Source organism: Hordeum vulgare, chromosome 4H (assembly GCF_904849725.1).
Source record: "Hordeum vulgare subsp. vulgare chromosome 4H, MorexV3_pseudomolecules_assembly, whole genome shotgun sequence".
In the NCBI taxonomy this organism is placed as follows: domain Eukaryota; kingdom Viridiplantae; phylum Streptophyta; class Magnoliopsida; order Poales; family Poaceae; genus Hordeum; species Hordeum vulgare.
Window position 1 is genome coordinate 608,918,037 of NC_058521.1, and position 20,177 is coordinate 608,938,213.

Here is a 20,177-nt window from a genome sequence, read left to right on the forward strand (position 1 = left end):
TAAGAAATAAACATCGCTGCCTTTAATTTGTACTACCTCCGTCCCAAATTACTTGTCTTAGATTTATCTACATACGGATGTATCTAACACTATCTAGACAAATCTAAGACAAGTAATTTAGGAGGGAGGGAGTACATCACAACATCACGGTACATATACAGCTAGCTGCTCTGCTTTGTACACAGCAAAAGGACTGTCAGTCATGCAGCATAATTAGGAGGGATAATCATCGTGAACTAAAGTTATGATGACTGTTGGATCCCTGCTGCCATTTTACCTATCTATCAACTCTGTAAACCTGCAACTTATCATCGCTCAGGCACCCGAGGTCCGCACCTCCTGCTGGACTTCCCGCATATCTTAGGTCGAGGATCTGATGACGGTGGGTTCTCAGGCCAGAGTGGAACCCAAGGGAAGGTAGTTGCCAGGTCAGGACCCCACGGTGCAACTCGTCCCCGTAGGCGAAGAGATGCTCGCCATGCCCGCAAGGTACAATTGCCGATTTGCACATGCGCACTTCACTCACGTTGGAGTGGCATGTGCTGCCCTCAACAAAGGATGCCCTGCCTGTCCTCGTGATGACGGTGTGCTGACCCAGTTTTCCTGCACCAGATTGCGTCGGCGTCTGTGATAGGTACACTTGAGAGGGAGCAGCGTCTCCTGATGAGTAATCAGCCTTGGGCCGGTAGGAGGCTACCAACAGATCGCTCGATAGAGGGGAACAAGCAAGAGAGAAGCAGACGCGTTGGTTATTATCCTCTAGTAGTAGCTTCGGACTGAGAAAAACAGATGACAACATACATGAGAACCAAAACCTATTCGCGGATCGGCAAAGTTGCAAAGGCAGTTCTAGGCGAATAACAATCGATATCAGTAATGACAAGAAGCTCCTAGTAGGAGCCATCCCTGTGTCACATACCTGCTTTGATTGCCATCAGCATCCCACATGCAAGGCCCTATAGCAGAAGCCGAAAGAACCTTTCTGGAACCGCTGTTATCAGTGACAGAGTGGAGTGTATGGACCAGATGTTTAGATAGCCCCGCCATGGAATGCAAGGGTCTTGAAGGCTGACGAGTATCAAATACCAAAACCCTGCCATCCTGCAGAACACAACAAGGACATTCATGTAAAGGGTAACCTGTAACAAGAACACAACAAGGGCCTTGCAAAGGGTATCAACATTCAATATGCTTAAGATCAGGATATGTTGAACCTGCAAGCCAGCATAAACGCGATGTGAATCAGAGTCATGTGCTGAACATGACCAAGCAGAAACCTGCAAGGTAGTGTGATAAAGCATTAGGTCATGAATGTCATTATCTGAAATTAGTTCACCTAATTTACCCATTCAAAATACAAAACATTAGCAGTAGGTGTTGTAGATTTGCAAGGTCAGATGATTACCGGTAAATTACATTGAAGAACAACACTGTCGGTCATCATGCTGGATTTAAATATAACGCTTAGTGTTCAAAAGAAATAATGATAAAATAAACTTAGAGGCGATAGTAAAACAGAAGAACCGACATAAAAATTCAAGACAAACCTAAAGAGTGAGAGCCTTTTGCCTAGTGATGCAAAAAGAGCAGAGCCACCAGGCAAGATACATATGTCCTTAACAACTTTAGTATCAGGAGGAAGCTGTATTGTACGTGCTTCATGGTTGGATAGCATGCTAATCTGTTGACGTTGAAGAAACACAATATGGTGTTTCAAAAATTTAGTGGTGATATCCATTAATTTGGCAGAAAAAGAGATCTCAATATACCTTTCTAAGAACATGTTCTCCACCCACACCAGGTGCCTTCCCAGAAGCAAGTATTATTTGGTTAGATGCATCTATACCCATGACTCGAGCGCCATCAAAAGATAATTCCTTCTGCATAGCATGGTAAAGAAATTACAAGAATGGCTAGATTAAATTTGCAAAGAAATAAATCCAGCCAGAAGAATCCAACTGAGAAGAAATTAGCGGAAGAAATATGTTGGCAATGCACAGCGATTTCAAACAAACAGATAATCCACGAGAATTAGCAGCCCAAATTATGAAGGTCTTTCGACATTAGCTAAAGATTTGGTGCCACTTTGCTTTAATATATTTCAATTATTCACAGAAGGTACACATGGGATGGGACAAAACTGGAGTATTGTATACTGCGGTGATAGATCACCTGATCAGGTGTGATGGTTCTAATCCATACACAAATTAGACGACCAACAGTTCCACCAAGTTCTTTTTCGTGGGGCTGGGGACTTGGGATGGGGTTAAGTTTCATGGCCAAATGAAAACTGTTCTAAGATCTGACAATGAACACAAACAACAGATTCAGCTTCCTTGGTCACAACAAATAAGATAGGTACTTATTATGCCCATTAATATTCTGGTCAACCTCCTAAACTATAACATGCAAACAAAACAGGGTTTGTATGTGTTATTTGAAACAAAGTAATCATAGTTGACAAACATTTTTCAATTTATACATCTAACAGAAGCTGGGCCAGAATCATGAATTCCCTGCCAAACCAAATCTCTAATTAAATGTTACTATTGCTAAAATGACCATATGTTTCAGGTCAGACAAGATACCAGACATCAATTATCAGTAAAAAAAACATGCAGTACATAGTATAGGCTGAATGTTTGCAGGTGAAAATAGCACTTTGTAACAAATATTTACCAGTAAAACAAAGAGGCAACTGTTGCTAGAGGCTGAGGCTGCACTGGTTGAGGCTGACGGTTCCAGATATGTTCTTCCATCCGAGTGCTCGCCTATTTTCTACAAAGAAGAGGAAGAAGATTTGGCATATGCGCTCATGTGGTGTCATTAATCATTGAAAAATTTAAATGGTATTACCTGTCGTTTTGAGACACCAACATCACCATGTGTTGACCTGTGATTCTGCAAGGCACGCGCATAAGGAAATGTAAGCATAAGTTTCTCACAAGTGTGACAACTATTGATCATTGGTACATCAATTTTCTGATGCAGGGACAATCGATGAATAAAACAAGATAAGAGATGTATTAGTTCAATATAAAGAACCTCTAATGCCTTCTTTGTATATTATTACAGTACCTGAATAACAGGTGCAAACATACTATCTAGTGACACTATGCACTTGACACAATTTTCATCATTTAGAATTTGGGCAATGCAATAAGCAGCAAAGGCTGCTACAACATATAGCATACCTTCTCAGCAACTATCTCGTCAAGCAACTTCCCTTGTTTCAGGACCTTAAGACAAGAAAAAAAGATGTTAACAGGAACTTACTTCCCTTGTCAAACTAGAAAGAGAAAAGCATTTTGCACATGGTGAGCAACTGAAGAAGCTCGCAGATAGCATAAGGAAATTGCTTACCACTTCCTCAAGAGATTCAAGCTTTTGCCTGCAAAACCATAATTGCTGCAGACAAGCAACGATGTTCAGATCGTGGCCAAAACAAAATATGCAGACAAAGTGGAGAAACAAACCCAACCTTCTCAAGATCATTATTGGGAACCGCAACCTCCGGTGCATAGATGTTGATAATGTCCTTATGTTTAAACCTTCTTCCACATTGAGGGCACTAGCAAACAGCACATTGGGCAGTGTGATCGGCTGATTGCGCAGAAGGATATGTACGCACACGCTGCTATTCCAAACGAAAAACCATTCGGCATACTTACCGTCGCACTAGCATTACCGTGCTGCGTTAACCATCTCTCGAGGCAAGATCTGCCGTAGACATGCCCGCAAGGAATGCAGCTACAACATAAGGTTATCACCTAAGTTAGCCACTTATACATAAAGTTATCCCTGGAACAACCAAAATGAAATCTGGTACAATTTCAGTCAACAGTCATCTACGCATCATATCCACAGGCAAACAGAAACCATTGCAAACAGAAACCAGGGTTACATGAGGAACCACCCATTGCCCATCAAAATTTAAGGTACCATTGAAAGAACACCGAATTTCTTGCGGTAAGTTTCCAATTTCTTGCCACCCAGTAAGCATTGCTACTTGGAAACAAACACCCAAAGCAATCTTGTTCTTGCGAAGCCAAGCAAGAATCAGCAAGCGATTTGGCCTCACCTGATGCGATGCTCGCCTTCGGAGGTCCAGGGCTCCATACACACGGGACAAGTGGGGGCGTTCGCCGCCCTCTGCGCCGTCGCGCCGCCGCCGGGAACCCTAGCTTGCACGGCCAGTCCGCATCCCTCCGCGACGCTCTCCTCCCCCTCCTCCTCCTCCTCCTCCGATCTTGCGCCGTCCTCTACATCCGTTCCCTCCTCCCCCGACAACGACGAGGAGGAGGGGGAGGAATCTGACCCTCCCCCATAGTCCCCGTCCTCCCCTTCGCTGTAGCTGACCTCGAAATCGAGGTCCTCGTCCTCCAGGATCAGCACCGGAGGAGACGCGCGCCTGCCCCGGGGACGCGGCGGCATGACGGCGGCGGCGGCGGCGGCGGCGGAGAAGAGGGCCAGGGCAAGAGCGGTTTAAAGTTGAACGGGATTTTTCGTCTTTCCTTTTCAGCGTTCTTTCGAATAGTGGGAGAATAAGGGATCTTGGTACCATCCATCCCACCGTCCATTCTACATCGTGCGGTTGCCCTTTTTCCCCCTTTTACTTTTATGAGCTCCGCTTATTATATTACTAGCAAAAGGGCCCGTACGATGCAACGGGAGAAAAAAATACCACACGCTTTTAATCTTTTTATAATCATTTTGATTTATTAAAATAATAAGTTAACTAACTAATGTAGTCAGTCCTATCCTATTTTGTTGAGAAATCAACCCGTCCATTGTTAGTTCCACCATGATGAGAAATTGAGCGGGACAAGCAAAACAAAACAAAGAGGCTACGTGAATTGATCAATGGACTGTTATCTTATTTCACTCATGGGGTAGAGAATGTGGGATCAGATGACAAACTGAAGGTGGTGTTTCATTCTCTCTCTCTCTACAACGATGCAATCTTACATTCAATACATTCATTCATCAGCAAACAAATTCCCACAAAACAAAAAAAATTGCCGGTGCTTGGCACACGGTTGGAGGCATGGGGAGGGGATCTCACCAAATGATGAGTTCCTGCCACAGGAGGGGATACGATGAGGGGAGCAAGGGTTAGGCGCCTCTATCTGGCCATAAGGAGTCGTCGTTGCCGCGCCATAACCTCGGAGTTCCCCGTGTGAGCCATGGAGGCCCGCCTCCACCTGCAAGTACTTCGCTCCGCCGCGCCTTATCCGCACGCCGCCACCGTTCTGCATCGAGCAGACGCATCATCCCAAGTCGTTGTAACTGTCGCGTTGATTTGATCCAGAAGCTGTGCTGGAGCGTCGAAACGGGGGCAGCAAGCGTGCAGAGGTACGACCGCGGAGGCGGGTGGGTTGAGATCGACAGCAGTGGTGGTTGAGGTCAGCCGCGACGACGAGTGGTGTGGCAGCGGCCTAGGCACATGCCAGGGTGGACCAGGGATGCGCTCGAGCGCCGCAACGGGGGCAGTGAGCGGGGAGAGGTACAACCGCGGAGGCGGGTGGGTTGAGATCGGCAGCGGTAGTGGTTGAGGTCGGCCGCGGCGGCGAGTGGTGTGGTGGCGGCCTGGGCACAGGCCAGGGTGGCCCAGGGTCGACGGGAGGAGGTGATGCATACAGGTATAATTTTTGCAGCAAATCATTTTTTCCTTTTGCGTTGCAAATATATGATGGAGCGCGGGTTGAATAACAAAAATTACAGGGGCTTTTTTATAAGAATATCATGGTGGGTTTTCCGACGGAAGCAATAGCCGCTTTATTATTAGGTATAGATACTAGCTGGTAATGTTCACTTGGAGGGACGTGGAGTTTCTGCTTCCGAGATCAAATGCTTTCTCTCTTTATGGTAAAGAAATTGAAATCTAATTTTCGTTGTAATTTTTACAAATATTGTGTATATACTTGAAAATTTTCAACACGAAATAGCTAGTGGAGTGGATGTACAACCCAACCACCCAGGTTCAAGTCCCCACGGTCGCGAATTTGGGTTTTTATTATTTAAAGAAAACTTTTTGTAGGGGGTTTTCCTTACAGATTTCCTTTAAAGAAAGAAATGACATTTATGAAAGTCATGGCAGAAAAAATCAATGTTTCTTTCTAGCAAAACCTTTTTATGAATATGTATTCGAGCCAATCAATGTTTTGGGACCAAATACATGCTTAATTTTTATATCGGTATTGGCAATTACTATTACAATTAACCAATAATGTCGTGTTATTCATCCTTAAAAAAGAAACTTTCACGAAAATGACATCCTTATTTGGATGACATTTTCTCCTTCACGCAGCAGCAAAAGCCCTTCAGCCCAATCCCACGGCAGCAGGCTTTAGATAGATTCAAACCATGAATTATACACAATGCTTGGCATGACTTATCCGCACAGTATTCCAAAGGGTAACAGAGATATTCGACATCTGCACATAAAGCACATCAAAGACAACAACCAGATAGGTGGTATACATAGTGCACTAGATCATTTTTACTAGTTGGAATATGAAAATATATGAGTAAAATAACAAAAGGATTATTTCCAACATGTTTATTTACCTTTGTACACTTTGTTGCTGCTGTTGCTTGACAAGAGCAAACACTATTGCACATGACCAATAGACCTACCAAACGCATAGCCTTTGTGTTGCATCTAATAAACGCCATCAACAGTTAGCCTTCTTTTTCCTTGTTGTTTTAATCTTATAACCACAACAATGTTCTTTTTCTAGGCGTTTATTTAGATGTGTGTGACCTATTCTTTGATGGATTTTCTTGTCACTCATGCGTAGTATGTATAATACATAGAATTAAATGATAGTATTATGTACACACATCATTACTTACGAAAACCTTTCTTTTGTGATATATATTGATAGGATCTTTTCTAGATTTTGATGTCCTTGCTATTAATTCATACCTAAAGAAGAATCAACCCATTGCTTCTCCAAAAAGAGAACAACAATCATATCTTTGGATCTATCTATACATGGCTTGTTGTCAAACTTCACGAAATTATTTTGTTAGAATTATTTTCTATTCACATTAGTAGAAAAGAGGACTTTGGTTCACTTGATGAAATCCCATTAGTTCCGGTTGCATGGGTCCCGGTTCGTGAGGCCAGGGTGCCGTCCAGGCCTCGTGGGCCATTTATCCCGGTTCATTTGTCACCTTCGGTCCCGGTTCCAGACAGGAATCGGAACCAATGTGCCTCGCTCCTGGCCCACAACCAGTAGTCCCGGTTTGTGGCTGGAACCGGGACCTCAGGTTGTCCTTTGGTCTCGGTTCCAGCCACAAACCGGGACAAACGGTTGGCCTATATATATATATATCCCCGCGAGCCGGCCGTGGGAGAGCTTTGTGGTGCTCTAGCTCACCTGCTGTGCACATGAGGTGTTCAATGAAATGCCCGAGTTACACTTAAGCTTTCTCCTTTAGAAGCTCCTTGTCCAAGCTCCATTTTCATCAAGATTTGTGTAGTTTTTAATACACTTTATTATATAACGCACGCAGATGAACCATCAATGGATGTACGGTGACCAACGCACCTCCGAGTATATTAATGGCCTGCATAATTTTCTCGAAGTGGCTAAGGCAAACAAGTGTAATGGTTTTATGCATTGTCCATGTACTGTATGTGGGAATACGAAGGAATTCTCCGACTATAAAACCCTTCACTTCCACCTGCTTCGGAAGGGTTTTATGCCACACTATAATGTTTGGACCAAGCATGGAGAAAGAGGGGTTATGATGGAAGACAACATAGAAGAAGAGGATGATGACAACTACCCGCCCCCTGAATACGGTGATGCTGCAATGGAGGAAGCTAAAGATCAAGAGGAACCAGACGATGTGCCCGATGATGAGCTTCGTCGGGTCATTGTTGATGCACATAGAGAATGCGAAAGTGAAAGGGAGAAGTTGAAGTTTGATCGCATGTTAGAGGATCACAAAAAAGGGTTGTATACAAATTGCCAAGATGACAACACAAAGCTCGGTACCACACTAGAAGGTGGACATGAAAGGTTGCCATTTCATTCTTTTCCCCATCCCAGAGACCTTCTGCTTCCCATCCATGATGTCTTATGTGCGGTAGCAGTTGTAGCATTAGGCATAGCCATCACAAAATGTTGGTTGAATGGGCACCTCAAACACTTTTGAATCTCGAGCCATCTCCTTGGACTGGGAAACCTCAACATAGGACGACATGCACTGGTCGGACAAAACAATGTCCTGACTAAAGTCTTGGGTGCACATGTGATGACCCACAAGTATAGGGGATCAATCGTAGTCCTTTCGATAAGTAAGAGTGTCGAACCCAACGAAGAGCAGAAGGATCTGACAAGTGGTTTCAGCAAGGAAATATCTGCAAGCACTGAAATTATTGGTAACAAGAGAATGTATGGTGAGATGATTCGTAGCGAGCAACAAGTAACAAAAGTAGCAATGGTGCAGCAAAGTGGCCCAATCCCTTTTATAGCAAGGGACAAGCCTAGACAAAGTCTAATAGGACGAAAAATGCTCCCGAGGACACACGGGAATTTCTGTCATGCTAGTTCCATCATGTTCATATGATTCGCGTTCGTTACTTTGATAGTTTGATATGTGGGTGGACCGGCGCTTGGGTACTGCCCTTACTTGGACAAGCATCCCACTTATGATTAACCCCTCTCGCAAGCATCCGCAACTACGAAAGAAGAATTAAGACAAAGTCTAACCATAACATTAAACTAGTGGATCCAAATCAGCCCCTTACGAAGTAACGCATAAACTAGGGTTTAAGCTTCTGTCACTCTAGCAACCCATCATCTACTTACTACTTCCCAATGCCTTCCTCTAGGCCCAAATAATGGTGATGTGTTTTGTAGTCGACGTTCACGTAACACCACTAGAGGAAAAACAACATACAACACATCAAATTACCGAACGAATACCAAATTCACATGACTACTATTAGCATGACTTATCCCATGTCCTCAGGAACAAAAGTAACTACTCACAAAGCATAATCATATTCATGACCAGAGAGGTAATGAGTAGCATCAAGGATCTGAACATAAACTCTTCCACCAAATAATCCAACTAGCATCAACTACAAAGAGTAATCAACACTACTAGCAACCTTACAAGTACCAATCGGAGTCGGGAGACGGAGATTGGTTATAAGAGATGAACTAGGGTTTGGAGATGAGATGGTGCTGATGAAGATGTTGATGGTGATGAGTCCCCTCCGGTGAGAGGAGTGTTGGTGATGACGATGGCGACGATTTCCCCCTCCGGGAGGGAAGGTTCCCCGGCAGGATCGTCCTGCCGGAGCTCTAGATTGGTTCTGCTCAAGTTCCGCCTCGTGGCGGCGGCGAATCAACGAAAAAGCTCCTCCCTGATTTTTTTTCTGGACGAAACCCTTCATATAGCAGAAGAGGGGGGCCAGTGGGCCAACAGGCTGCCCAGAAGCCCCCTTGGCGCGGCCAGGGGGGTGGCCGCGCCAAGCAGGCTTGTGGCCACCTGCTGGCGCCCCTCTAGCGCTTCTTCGGCCCAATATTTTTATAAATCCGGGAAAAAATCCTCGGTTATTTTTACGGTGTTTGGAGTTGCGTAGAATAGGTATCTCAACTTTGCTCCTCTTTCAGGCCAGAATTCCAGCTGCCGGCATTCTCCCTCTTCATGTAAACCTTGCAAAATAAGAGAGAAAAGGCATAAGTATTGTACCGTGAAGTGAAATAACAGCCCAAGAAGCGATAAATATCAACATGAAAACATGATGCAAAATGGACGTATCAACTCCCCCAAGCTTAGACCTCGCTTGTCCTCAAGCGAAAGCCTAGCTCAATAAATATGTCCACATGCTTAGGGAGAGAGGTGTCGACAAAACAAGATACGGACATGCATGTATCATGATCATGATCAGAAGAGCCATACCAACATATAATCTCTCATGCTAAAGTGATAATTCCTTCACAAAGTAAAGCAATGGATCAAGAACTTTACCGAGAAGTAACAACCGATAGCCTTTAGTCATTGAAGCAATTGCAATTTATCACAACATTAGAAAGAGTCAAATAAGAGCTTGTAAAGCAAATCCACATACTCAATCATTCTTTCGTTCTCTACAATTGCTACAACTCACGTGGTACTCATGAGATCAAAGTTTTAGCTGGACACAAAGAAAGATAGGGGCTTACAGTTTTGCCTCCCAGCTGCTTACCTCAAGGGTAATGTCAACAATAATAATTCATGAATACTTACTTCCAAGTTGATATATGAATATAGATCTTTCCCAAGCATATGACGTTAGCCAAGATAAAGGCGAAATAAGGAACTGGTGAAGATCACCATGACTCTTTCAAGGGAAAAAAGTAAAGGTACAAGATAGGCCCTTCGCATAGGGAAGCAGAGGTTGTCATGCGCTTTTGAGGTTTGGATGCGTGTCCTCTTAGTGCGGAGGAACGTCACTTTATATTGCCTCCTGTGATAAAGAACTTTATTATGCAGTCTGTCGCTTTTATGTCTTCCTCATCACAAGCTCGTACAAAGCTTATTTTCCACACACTAATAGATCATACATATTAGAGAGCAATTTTTATTGCTTGCACCGATGACAACTTACTTGAGGGATCTTATTCAATCCATAGGTAGGTATGGTGGACTCACATGGCAAAACTGGGTTGATGGTTTATGGATGCACAAGTAGTATCTCTACTTAGTGCGGGAGGTTTGGCTAATGTGAGGTGGAAGCAATCGTCACATGCTAAGGGATCTCTAATCATATAACATTGTTCGGAGCCAAGCAAACACAATTCATTATGTTGTCTTCCTTGTCCAACATCTACTTCTAGGCATGCAATAGTTAGTGAGTGTTCACAATCATAGATGGTGTCAGAGATGATATATTTATATGTGAACCTCTCCTTGTTTATCACTTCCTATTAATTGCAACAACGACCAAGGTCTACGTTTGTCTACCCTCAACAAGTTTCAATCAGGATTCTTTTTTATATGTGAAGCCATCACTTCCCATAAGATCATTACATGATCTTTCATGCTTTTGTTCATTTCTCAATCTATTGATCATGGCAAGAGGTAAAGCCCTTCAACTAAGACACTCTTTATTATATAGCTCACGAGCTCGAATACATCGGGGGTGACACAAAGCAAAACTCAAGACTAAAACACTAAGACTTTTAATCTACTAGATAAAAAGAAAGAAAACTGAAAAGGAACAAACTAAAACAAAGGTAAAGGCAAAAGATGTGATGGTGATACGATACCGGGGCAACTCCCCCAAGCTTGGCAAAAGCCAAGGGGATTGCCCATACCCATGCTCAGTTGTCTTCCTTTGGTGGTGATGGTGGTGGAGTTGTTGCAACCTTTGATTCCAAGAGGGCCATCAATCTTTGATTTATACCTTGGAGATCTGTGATATGTTTTTCTAGCAAAACAACTTCACGAGTGAGATAAGTATTGCGAGCACGAGTTGTTTCACAAAACCTCAAGAGTTCGATCAAGGATGGAGACAGTAGGTGGAGGTACGGTTGGAGGAAATCCACTTCTTAAACTTCTTTCTTGTTGATCATAGATTGCACTTCGTCCCATGCGTCATTCTTCTCCTCAACTTTGCCCTTGGTTTCTTTAGGTAGCCTTTCCTTAGCCTCCATGACCTCCATCCTTTTCAGATCATCATGTACTTCTCCATAGACTTGACGGAGATTGTTCTCCCCCACAGATTCCTGGGACGACATCTTGCTCCAAATCTGCGGCACAAAACACGCTCGAAACGAAAAATAGAGGAAATCTGCGTGATACAGGGGTCAGACCTCACGGGAGAATATATATTGATTTTTTCCAGATCAGAAGGAGTACTCCGCACGAAAACGGAGTCTGGGAGGCGCACGAGGTGGACAACAGCCCTCCCGACGCGGCCAGGGGGTGGGCCCGCGCCGGGCAGGCTTGTCGCCTCATCGCGCACTTTCCGGACTACTTCCAATTTTTGTATTTTTTTCAAATATTCCAAAACGGAGAAAATTTCCTACTGGAAAAGTTTTGGACTCTGTTTTCTTACCGAATCACATACCTCTTCGTTTTTGGAGTCTGAAACAGGCTGGTAAATGTCCCTTAGGTATTCTTCTGGAGTTATGGTATTGATGATATTGCTTTCAACATTTATGGGAGTACCTGAGATATAATGCTTGATTCTCTGCCCATTTACAACTCTCGGATAATTACCTTCCGTGTTGTTGATCTTGATAGCACCGGAACGATATACTTCCTCAACAACATAGGGACCTTCCCATTTAGAGAGAAGCTTGCCTGCAAAGAATCTTAAACGAGAGTTATATAGCAAGACATAATCACCTACATTGAACTCACGCTTTTGTATCCTCTTATCATGCCACCTCTTAACCTTCTCTTTGAATAACTTGGCATTCTCATATGTCTGAGTTCTCCATTCATCAGGCGAGCTAATATCAAATAACCTCTTCTCACCGGCAAGTTTGAAATCAAAGTTGAGCTCTTTGATTGCCCAATAAGCTTTATGCTCTAGCTCAAGAGGTAAATGACATGCTTTACCGTACACCATTTTGTACGGAGACATGCCCATGGGATTCTTATAGGCAGTTCTATAAGCCCACAGTGCATCATCGAGCTTCTTAGACCAATTCTTTCTAGACCTGTTGACAGTCTTTTGCAGAATTAGTTTAATCTCTCTGTTGCTTAGCTCTACTTGACCACTGGACCGAGGGTGGTAGGGAGACGCAATTCTATGGTTGACATCGTACTTAGCAAACGTTTTACGGAAAGCACCAAGAATGAAGTGTGAGCCACCGTCGGTCATTAGATATCTAGGGACTCCAAATCTAGGGAAAATAACTTCTTTAAGCATCATGATAGAGGTGTTGTGATCAGCACTACTAGTGGGGATAGCTTCTACCAACTTAGTGACGTAATCAATAGCAACTAGGATATGAGTATACCCATTGGATTTTGGAAAAGGTCCCATATAATCAAAGCCCCAAACATCAAATGGTTCAATGACAAGTGAATAGTTCATAGGCATTTCCTGACGTTTACCGATATTACCTACTCTTTGACATTCGTCACAAGACAAGACAAACTTACGGGCATCCTTGAAGAGAGTGGGCCAATAGAAGCCTGATTGCAATACCTTGTGTGCAGTTCTATCTCCCGCATGGTGTCCTCCGTAGGCCTCGGAGTGACACTTCTGTAGGATCTGTCCCTGTTCATGTTCAGGTACACAACGTCTAATAACACCATCTACTCCTTCCTTATAAAGGTGAGGATCATCCCAAAAGTAATGTCTCAAGTCAAAGAAGAATTTCTTCTTTTGCTGGTATGTGAAACTAGGTGGTATATATTCGGCAACGATATAGTTTGCATAATCAGCATACCATGGTGCACTACGTGAAGCATTGATGACATTCAGTTGCTCATCGGGAAAGCTATCATCAATAGGTTGTGGGTCATCAAGAACGTTCTCCAACCTAGACAAGTTATCTGCTACGGGTTTATCAGCACCCTTTCTGTCAACAACGTGCAAATCAAATTCTTGTAGCAAGAGAACCCATGTGATAAGTCTAGGTTTAGCATCTTTCTTCTCCATGAGGTACTTAATAGCAGCATGATCAGTGTGAATAGTGACTTTAGAATCAACTATGTAAGACCTGAACTTTTCACATGCAAACACGACTGCTAAAAATTCCTTCTCCGTAGTAGCATAGTTTCTTTGGGCATTGTCTAGAGTTTTACTAGCATAGTGAATAACAGTCAACTTCTTATCAACTCTTTGCCCTAGGACAACACCAACAGCATAATCGCTAGCATCACACATGATCTCAAAAGGCAAGTTCCAATCAGGTGGTTGAACAATAGGTGCAGTTATCAAAGCCCTCTTATGTATTTTGAAGGCTTCCTCACAATCATCGTCAAAGACAAAAGGAATATCCTTTTGCAAGAGATTGGTAAGAGGCCTAGAAATCTTAGAGAAGTCTTTAATGAACCTTCTATAGAAACCAGCATGACCAAGGAAACTTCTTATACCTTTGATATCTGTGGGGTATGGCATTTTCTCGATCGCATCAACCTTAGCCTTATCTACTTCAATACCTCTTTCAGAAATTTTATGTCCTAAGACGATGCCTTCATTAACCATAAAGTGGCACTTCTCCCAATTCAAGGCAAGGTTGGTGTCTTTATATTTCTGCAATACTCGATCAAGGTTGTTGAGGCAATCATCAAAGGAAGACCCGTAAACGGAGAAGTCATCCATGAAAACCTCAACAATCTTTTCACAAAAGTCAGAGAATATAGCCATCATACATCTTTGAAAGGTGGCAGGTGCATTACATAAGGCAAAAGGCATACGTCTATAAGCAAAGGTACCGAAAGGGCAGGTGAAAGTGGTTTTCTCCTGATCTGATTGTGCAACTGGTATTTGGGAGAAACCAGAATAACCGTCTAGAAAGCAGAAGTGTGTCTGTTTAGACAGTCTTTCTAGCATTTGGTCGATAAAAGGCAAAGGGTAATGATCTTTCCTAGTGGCTTTATTCAATTTCCTAAAATCGATCACCATCCTATAGCCAGTAATAATCCTCTGTGGGATCAATTCATCCTTATCATTAGGGACAACGGTAATGCCTCCCTTCTTAGGGACGCAATGCAGCAGACTCACCCAATCACTATGAGCAACATGATAGATGATACATGCTTCTAGGAGCTTTAGTATTTCTTTTCTTACTACTTCTTTCATCTTAGGATTTAATCTCCTTTGATGATCAACAACTGGTTTGAAATCAGGATCAATTTTAATCTTGTGCTGGCATAGAGTAGGACTAATGCCCTTAAGATCATCAAGAGTATATCCAATAGCAGCACGGTGCTTCCTCAGAGTTTTTAGTAACTTCTTTTCTTCATGCTCTGAGAGGCTAGCACTAATAATAACAGGATATATCTCTTTTCATCAAGATAAGCATACTTAAGAGTATCAGGCAACTGTTTAAGCTCGAACACAGGATCACCCTTTGGTGGGGGTGGATCCCCAAGCAGTTCATCCCTTTCATCCATATGCATATCATTTTCGTGCTCAAGCAAGTATTGCTCTAAGGGATCAGTAGGAGGCACGACAATAGAGGCTAAGGCAATAGTTTCATCCCTACTAAGCAACTCCTTTTCATGAGGTTGTCTACCAAACTTAGAGAAATTGAACTCATGTGACACACCTTCAAAGCCAACAGTGACAGTTTGCTTCTCACAATCAATATGAGCATTGACAGTATTGAGAAAAGGTCTACCAAATATGATGGGACAAAAGCTATCTTGTGCGGTAGCAAGAACGAGGAAATCAGCAGGATACTTTGTTTTACCACACAAGACTTCAACATCCCTAACAATTTCCACATGGCAGATAGTATCTCTATTGGCTAGCTGAATAGTGACATCAATAGGCTCTATCTCAATAGGTGCAATCTCGTCTTTGATTTCATCATATAAGGATTGAGGTATTGCACTAACACTAGCACCCACGTCACATAAGCCATGATAACAATGATCTCTTATCTTAACTGAAACAACAGGCATGCCAACAACATGCCTATGTTTGTCTCTAGCGTGAGGTTTAGCAATTCTAGCAGCATCTTCAGAGAAGTGAATATTATGTCCCTCAACATCGTCGGACAGAAGATCTTTGATGATAGCAATGCTAGGTTCAACTCTAATTTGCTCAGGGGGTGTATGTGTTCTAATGTAGCCTCTACGTATCACAGTTGAAGCTTTAGAATGATCCTTTATCCTAACAGGAAAAGGTGGTTTCTCAATGTAAGCACTGGGAACAATAGGATCATTATAGGCAATGACTTTCTCTTCAACTGGAATGGGTTTAACTACATTGACTTCTAAAGGGGGATGATATTTAAACCACTTCTCTTTGGGGAGATCAATATGAGCAGCAAATGATTCACACAATGAAGCTACTATCTCAGAGTCAAGTCCATACTTAGCGCTAAAGTCACAAAAAGTATTTGTCTCAACAAAGGATTTAACGCAATCAAACATGAAATTCATACCTGACTCCTTACCTTCTTCAAGCTCCCAATCTTCAGAGTTGCGTTTAATTCTCTCCAATAAATTCCATTTGAAGTCAATATCTCTCTTCATAAAAGAACCGGTACAAGAAGTGTCAAGCATGGTGCGCTCATCATGAGAAAGCCGAGCATAGAAGTTCTGAATGATAATTTCTCTCTCGAGCTCATGATTGGGGCATGAATATAACATTGATTTAAGCCTCCCCAAGCTTGAGCGATGATTTATCTATCACGAGGCCAAAAATTATAAATATAATTCCAATCACGATGTACTAAATGCATAGGATAAAACTTTTGATGAAATTCCAATTTCAACCGATTGTAGTCCCATGATCCAGTATCATCACATAGCCTATACCATGTCAACCCCTTATCCTTCAAAGATAAAGGAAATACCTTCTTCTTGACCTCATCCTCTGGCAAACCTGCAAGCTTAAATAAACCACAAACTTCATCTACATAGATTAGATGCAAGTCTGGATGTGATGTTCCATCTCCTGTAAAAGGATTAGCCAGCAGTTTCTCAAGCATACCGAAGGAAATTCAAAGCAAATATTTTCAGTAGGTGCAGCAGGTTGAGGAGCAACTATTTGTGCTTCTGTTCGAGGTGAAGATACCCCGAACAAGCCCCTCAAAGGATTAGTATCCATAGTGACAAGTGACAATAAATTTCAGCACACTATATGAATGTTTCCTTACCAAGTTCCACTTACCAAAGGCGCCAGAAAAGAGTCTTGATGACCCAGAAGTATAGGGGGTCAATCGTAGCCCTTTCGATAAGTAAGAGTGTCGAACCCAACGAGGAGCAGAAGGATCTGACAAGTGGTTTTGAGCAAGGAAATATCTGCAAGCACTGAAATTATCGGTAACAAGTGAATGTATGGTGAGATGATTCGTAGCGAGCAACAAGTAACAAAAGTAGCATCGGTGCAACAAAGTGGCCCAATCCCTTTTGTAGCAAGGGACAAGCCTGGACAAAGTCTAATAGGACGAAAAATGCTCCCGAGGACACACGGGAATTTCTATCATGCTAGTTCCATCATGTTCATATGATTCGCGTTCGTTACTTTGATAGTTTGATATGTGGGTGGACCGGCGCTTGGGTACTGCCCTTACTTGGACAAGCATCCCACTTATGATTAACCCCTCTCGCAAGCATCCGCAACTACGAAAGAAGAATTAAGACAAAGTCTAACCATAGCATTAAACTAGTGGATCCAAATCAGCCCCTTACGAAGTAACACATAAACTAGGGTTTAAGATTTTGTCACTCTAGCAACCCATCATCTACTTACTACTTCCCAATGCCTTCCTCTAGGCCCAAATAATGGTGAAGTGTTATGTAGTCGACGTTGACATAACACCACTAGAGGAAAAACAACATACAACACATCAAATTATCGAACGAATACCAAATTCACATGACTACTATTAGCATGACTTATCCCATGTCCTCATAAACAAAAGTAACTACTCACAAAGCATAATCATATTCATGACCAGAGAGGTAATGAGTAGCATCAAGGATCTGAACATAAACTCTTCCACCAAATAATCCAACTAGCATCAACTACAAAGAGTAATCAACACTACTAGCAACCTTACAAGTACCAATCGGAGTCGGGAGACGGAGATTGGTTACAAGAGATGAACTAGGCTTTGGAGATGAGATGGTGCTGATGAAGATGTTGATGGTGATGAGTCCCCTCCGGTGATGACGATGGTGATGATTTCCCCCTCTGGGAGGGAAGTTTCCCCGGCAGGATCGTCCTGCCGGAGCTCTAGTTTGGTTCTTCTCAAGTTCCGCTTCGTGGCAGCGGCGAATCCACGAAAAAGCTCCTCCCTGATTTTTTTTCTGGATGAAACCCTTCATATAGCAGAAGAGGGGGGCCAGTGGGCCAACAGGCTGCCCACAAGCCCCCTTGGCGCGGCCAGGGGGTGGCCGCGCCAAGCAGGCTTGTGGCCACCTGCTGGCGCCCCTCTGGCGCTTCTTCGACCCAGTATTTTTTATTAATCCGGAAAAAAATCCTCGGTTATTTTTACGGTGTTTGGAGTTGCGTAGAATAGGTATCTCAACTTTGCTCCTCTTTCAGGCCAGAATTCCAGCTGCCGGCATTCTCTCTCTTCATGTAAACCTTGCAAAATAAGAGAGAAAAGGCATAAGTATTGTACCATGAAGTGAAATAACAACCCAAGAAGCGATAAATATCAACATAAAAACATGATGCAAAATGGACGTATCAACATGTCTTATATTGGCTAGGATCAGGACTAATATGATACAATAGTACACATGATCATACATATTGTCCATGTATGGCTGTGATATGATCAACATTGCCCAAATTTAGAGCACAATTCATACCACAACCACATAAGAGTGCTACCAATGAGTTGCAAGCATGAAACCCGACCACCACAACTACATATGGACCATACTATACCACCCTACCGTATTGCACATCCTCTAGTTTAAATGCCAGAACCATATCTATGATAATATCATCGGAGCCTAAATGAAATAATCATGAACATCATGAAACCTACCACTCTAGAAATCCATCACCACTATCGACCACAACATCACATGGTCACATTTAGACACTATATGCAATGCTACCACTGCTCATAGATCTAACACTAGCACATGCTCATAGACCTAAGCTACCATGAGTAGGGAGTGGGACTGATAGAATTTACATCCATCGAGGAGCAACGAGTAGGACAGGTAATAACCGCCACACATCCTGATGGCTTCCTTCCTGGACATGAGGCAGTTTTTGGGTCCTCGAAAGCCTTTTGACTTGTCTTGCACACCACGCTCCTGGTGAGCTTCCTCTAGCGATGTGTCTCACGTACTGCACTCGATGTCATGGGTACACTGTGGCATGATCATGTGCGAACACACTTTTTGTACGGGGACTGAAGATCAAGAATCATCTCCATAAATATATTGGACGATAACAATCTTTTGAAGTCCATAGAGATTAGCAACACCAACATCATCAAGCCCAGTTTTGATGAACTATAGAAGGAAATCACCTAGCTTATGATGGGCACAAGAAAAAGCGCGCAGAGGATGATTTTGCACGAGTTTCTTGCAAATTTCAAAAAGGACTGTCAAGGCAACATCTCTCCAGTTGGAGACATCAAGTTCTATCCTCGCTTCAATGAATATGTTAAATCCTTTTTAGTAGAATTTTCTCTCGGAAACAATTGGCTGAAATTTAAGGTTTCATTTTTTGCGGGAGAATTTCAAAGTTACATTAGTAAAGGTAATAATCTAGTGTATAATTCTTTCATTGAGAATGAAAAAGCTCGGATGAGTATGTCTCAATCATCCAATAGTAATATTGGTACAACCACTAGTGAAAACCCTAAACCCGCCATGGCGAAGTCGTCTCCTCCACCATGTTTGCGCCACTCCTCAGCCATCCCTGTGAGCCTGACCTTCTCCAGTATCGCCGACCAGCCCATGGAGGCCCACACCTAAACGCATCAAGTTTAATCAAGTTCCCGCTAGCCATCGTGGTCTCCCTGTCTTAGGTTCAAGGATTCACTGTCTCCTCCCCCTCGTCTGTACAAGTAGGAAATCGACCGACACTAATCTATTTTCAGTTGCTCGACAGTTAGCAAAACCGAGTATTTATGATTTTGTAGTAAACATAGTAATTGTCCAAATATTAACATCGCTCGTATTTTCTTTCAGTTGAGCTGGAAGTAAGTTGGTTGAAAACCGAATTTGGGCCCGTCAATTCGAGGGTAAGGAAAGTGCCAACGATGCGTAGCATAGGGGGAATCAAAACCACTGCTAGGCGAGAGAAGCGAGGCCCTGGGATGACGGCAAAGCCTCGGCCAGGAATGTGTCGAAGTTGGCCGTGAGCTGGCGAAGGCGACTTAGAAGGTCGATGGGGTGCGGGTGTGGGTGAAGGGTTGTCGGCGTCGATACTAGAGGTTGGCGGGGCTAAGAGGGATGTTTGCGGGCCGAGGACAAGCACGTCGGTTAGGGAGGGCGGGGAGGTGAGGCTGGCTCTGGAGCGCGCCGGAAGCAGGCGATCCAGTCGATGGCAA

At 43.1% G+C, this 20,177-nt stretch overlaps 1 protein-coding gene across 1 annotated transcript; it reads right to left on the reverse strand.

Moving 5' to 3' along the window:
* LOC123450061 (E3 ubiquitin-protein ligase RFWD3-like) lies at positions 1-4,449 on the reverse strand. The gene is made up of 13 exons (XM_045127464.1): positions 4,082-4,449; positions 3,672-3,750; positions 3,482-3,571; positions 3,364-3,408; positions 3,195-3,239; positions 2,857-2,901; positions 2,680-2,778; positions 1,770-1,880; positions 1,548-1,681; positions 1,406-1,445; positions 1,215-1,277; positions 920-1,101; positions 1-776 (listed from the first exon to the last, which is right to left on the reverse strand). Exons 1-13 carry the CDS (start codon positions 4,432-4,434, stop codon positions 278-280), a joined length of 1,785 nt encoding a protein of 594 aa, XP_044983399.1. The 5' UTR covers positions 4,435-4,449; the 3' UTR covers positions 1-277.
* Between the last annotated feature and the right edge of the window lie 15,728 nt (positions 4,450-20,177).

Excerpts from the sequence above, each read along its gene's own strand:
- LOC123450061 (XM_045127464.1), bottom strand. The coding sequence starts at position 4,434 with ATGCCGCCGCGTCCCCGGGGCAGGCGCGCGTCTCCTCCGGTGCTGATC. Across the intron at positions 1,682-1,769 it reads GAGAACATGTTCTTAGAAAG|ATTAGCATGCTATCCAACCA; the intron begins GTATATTGAGAT and ends CAACGTCAACAG. Across the intron at positions 1,102-1,214 it reads GCGTTTATGCTGGCTTGCAG|GATGGCAGGGTTTTGGTATT; the intron begins GTTCAACATATC and ends TGTGTTCTGCAG.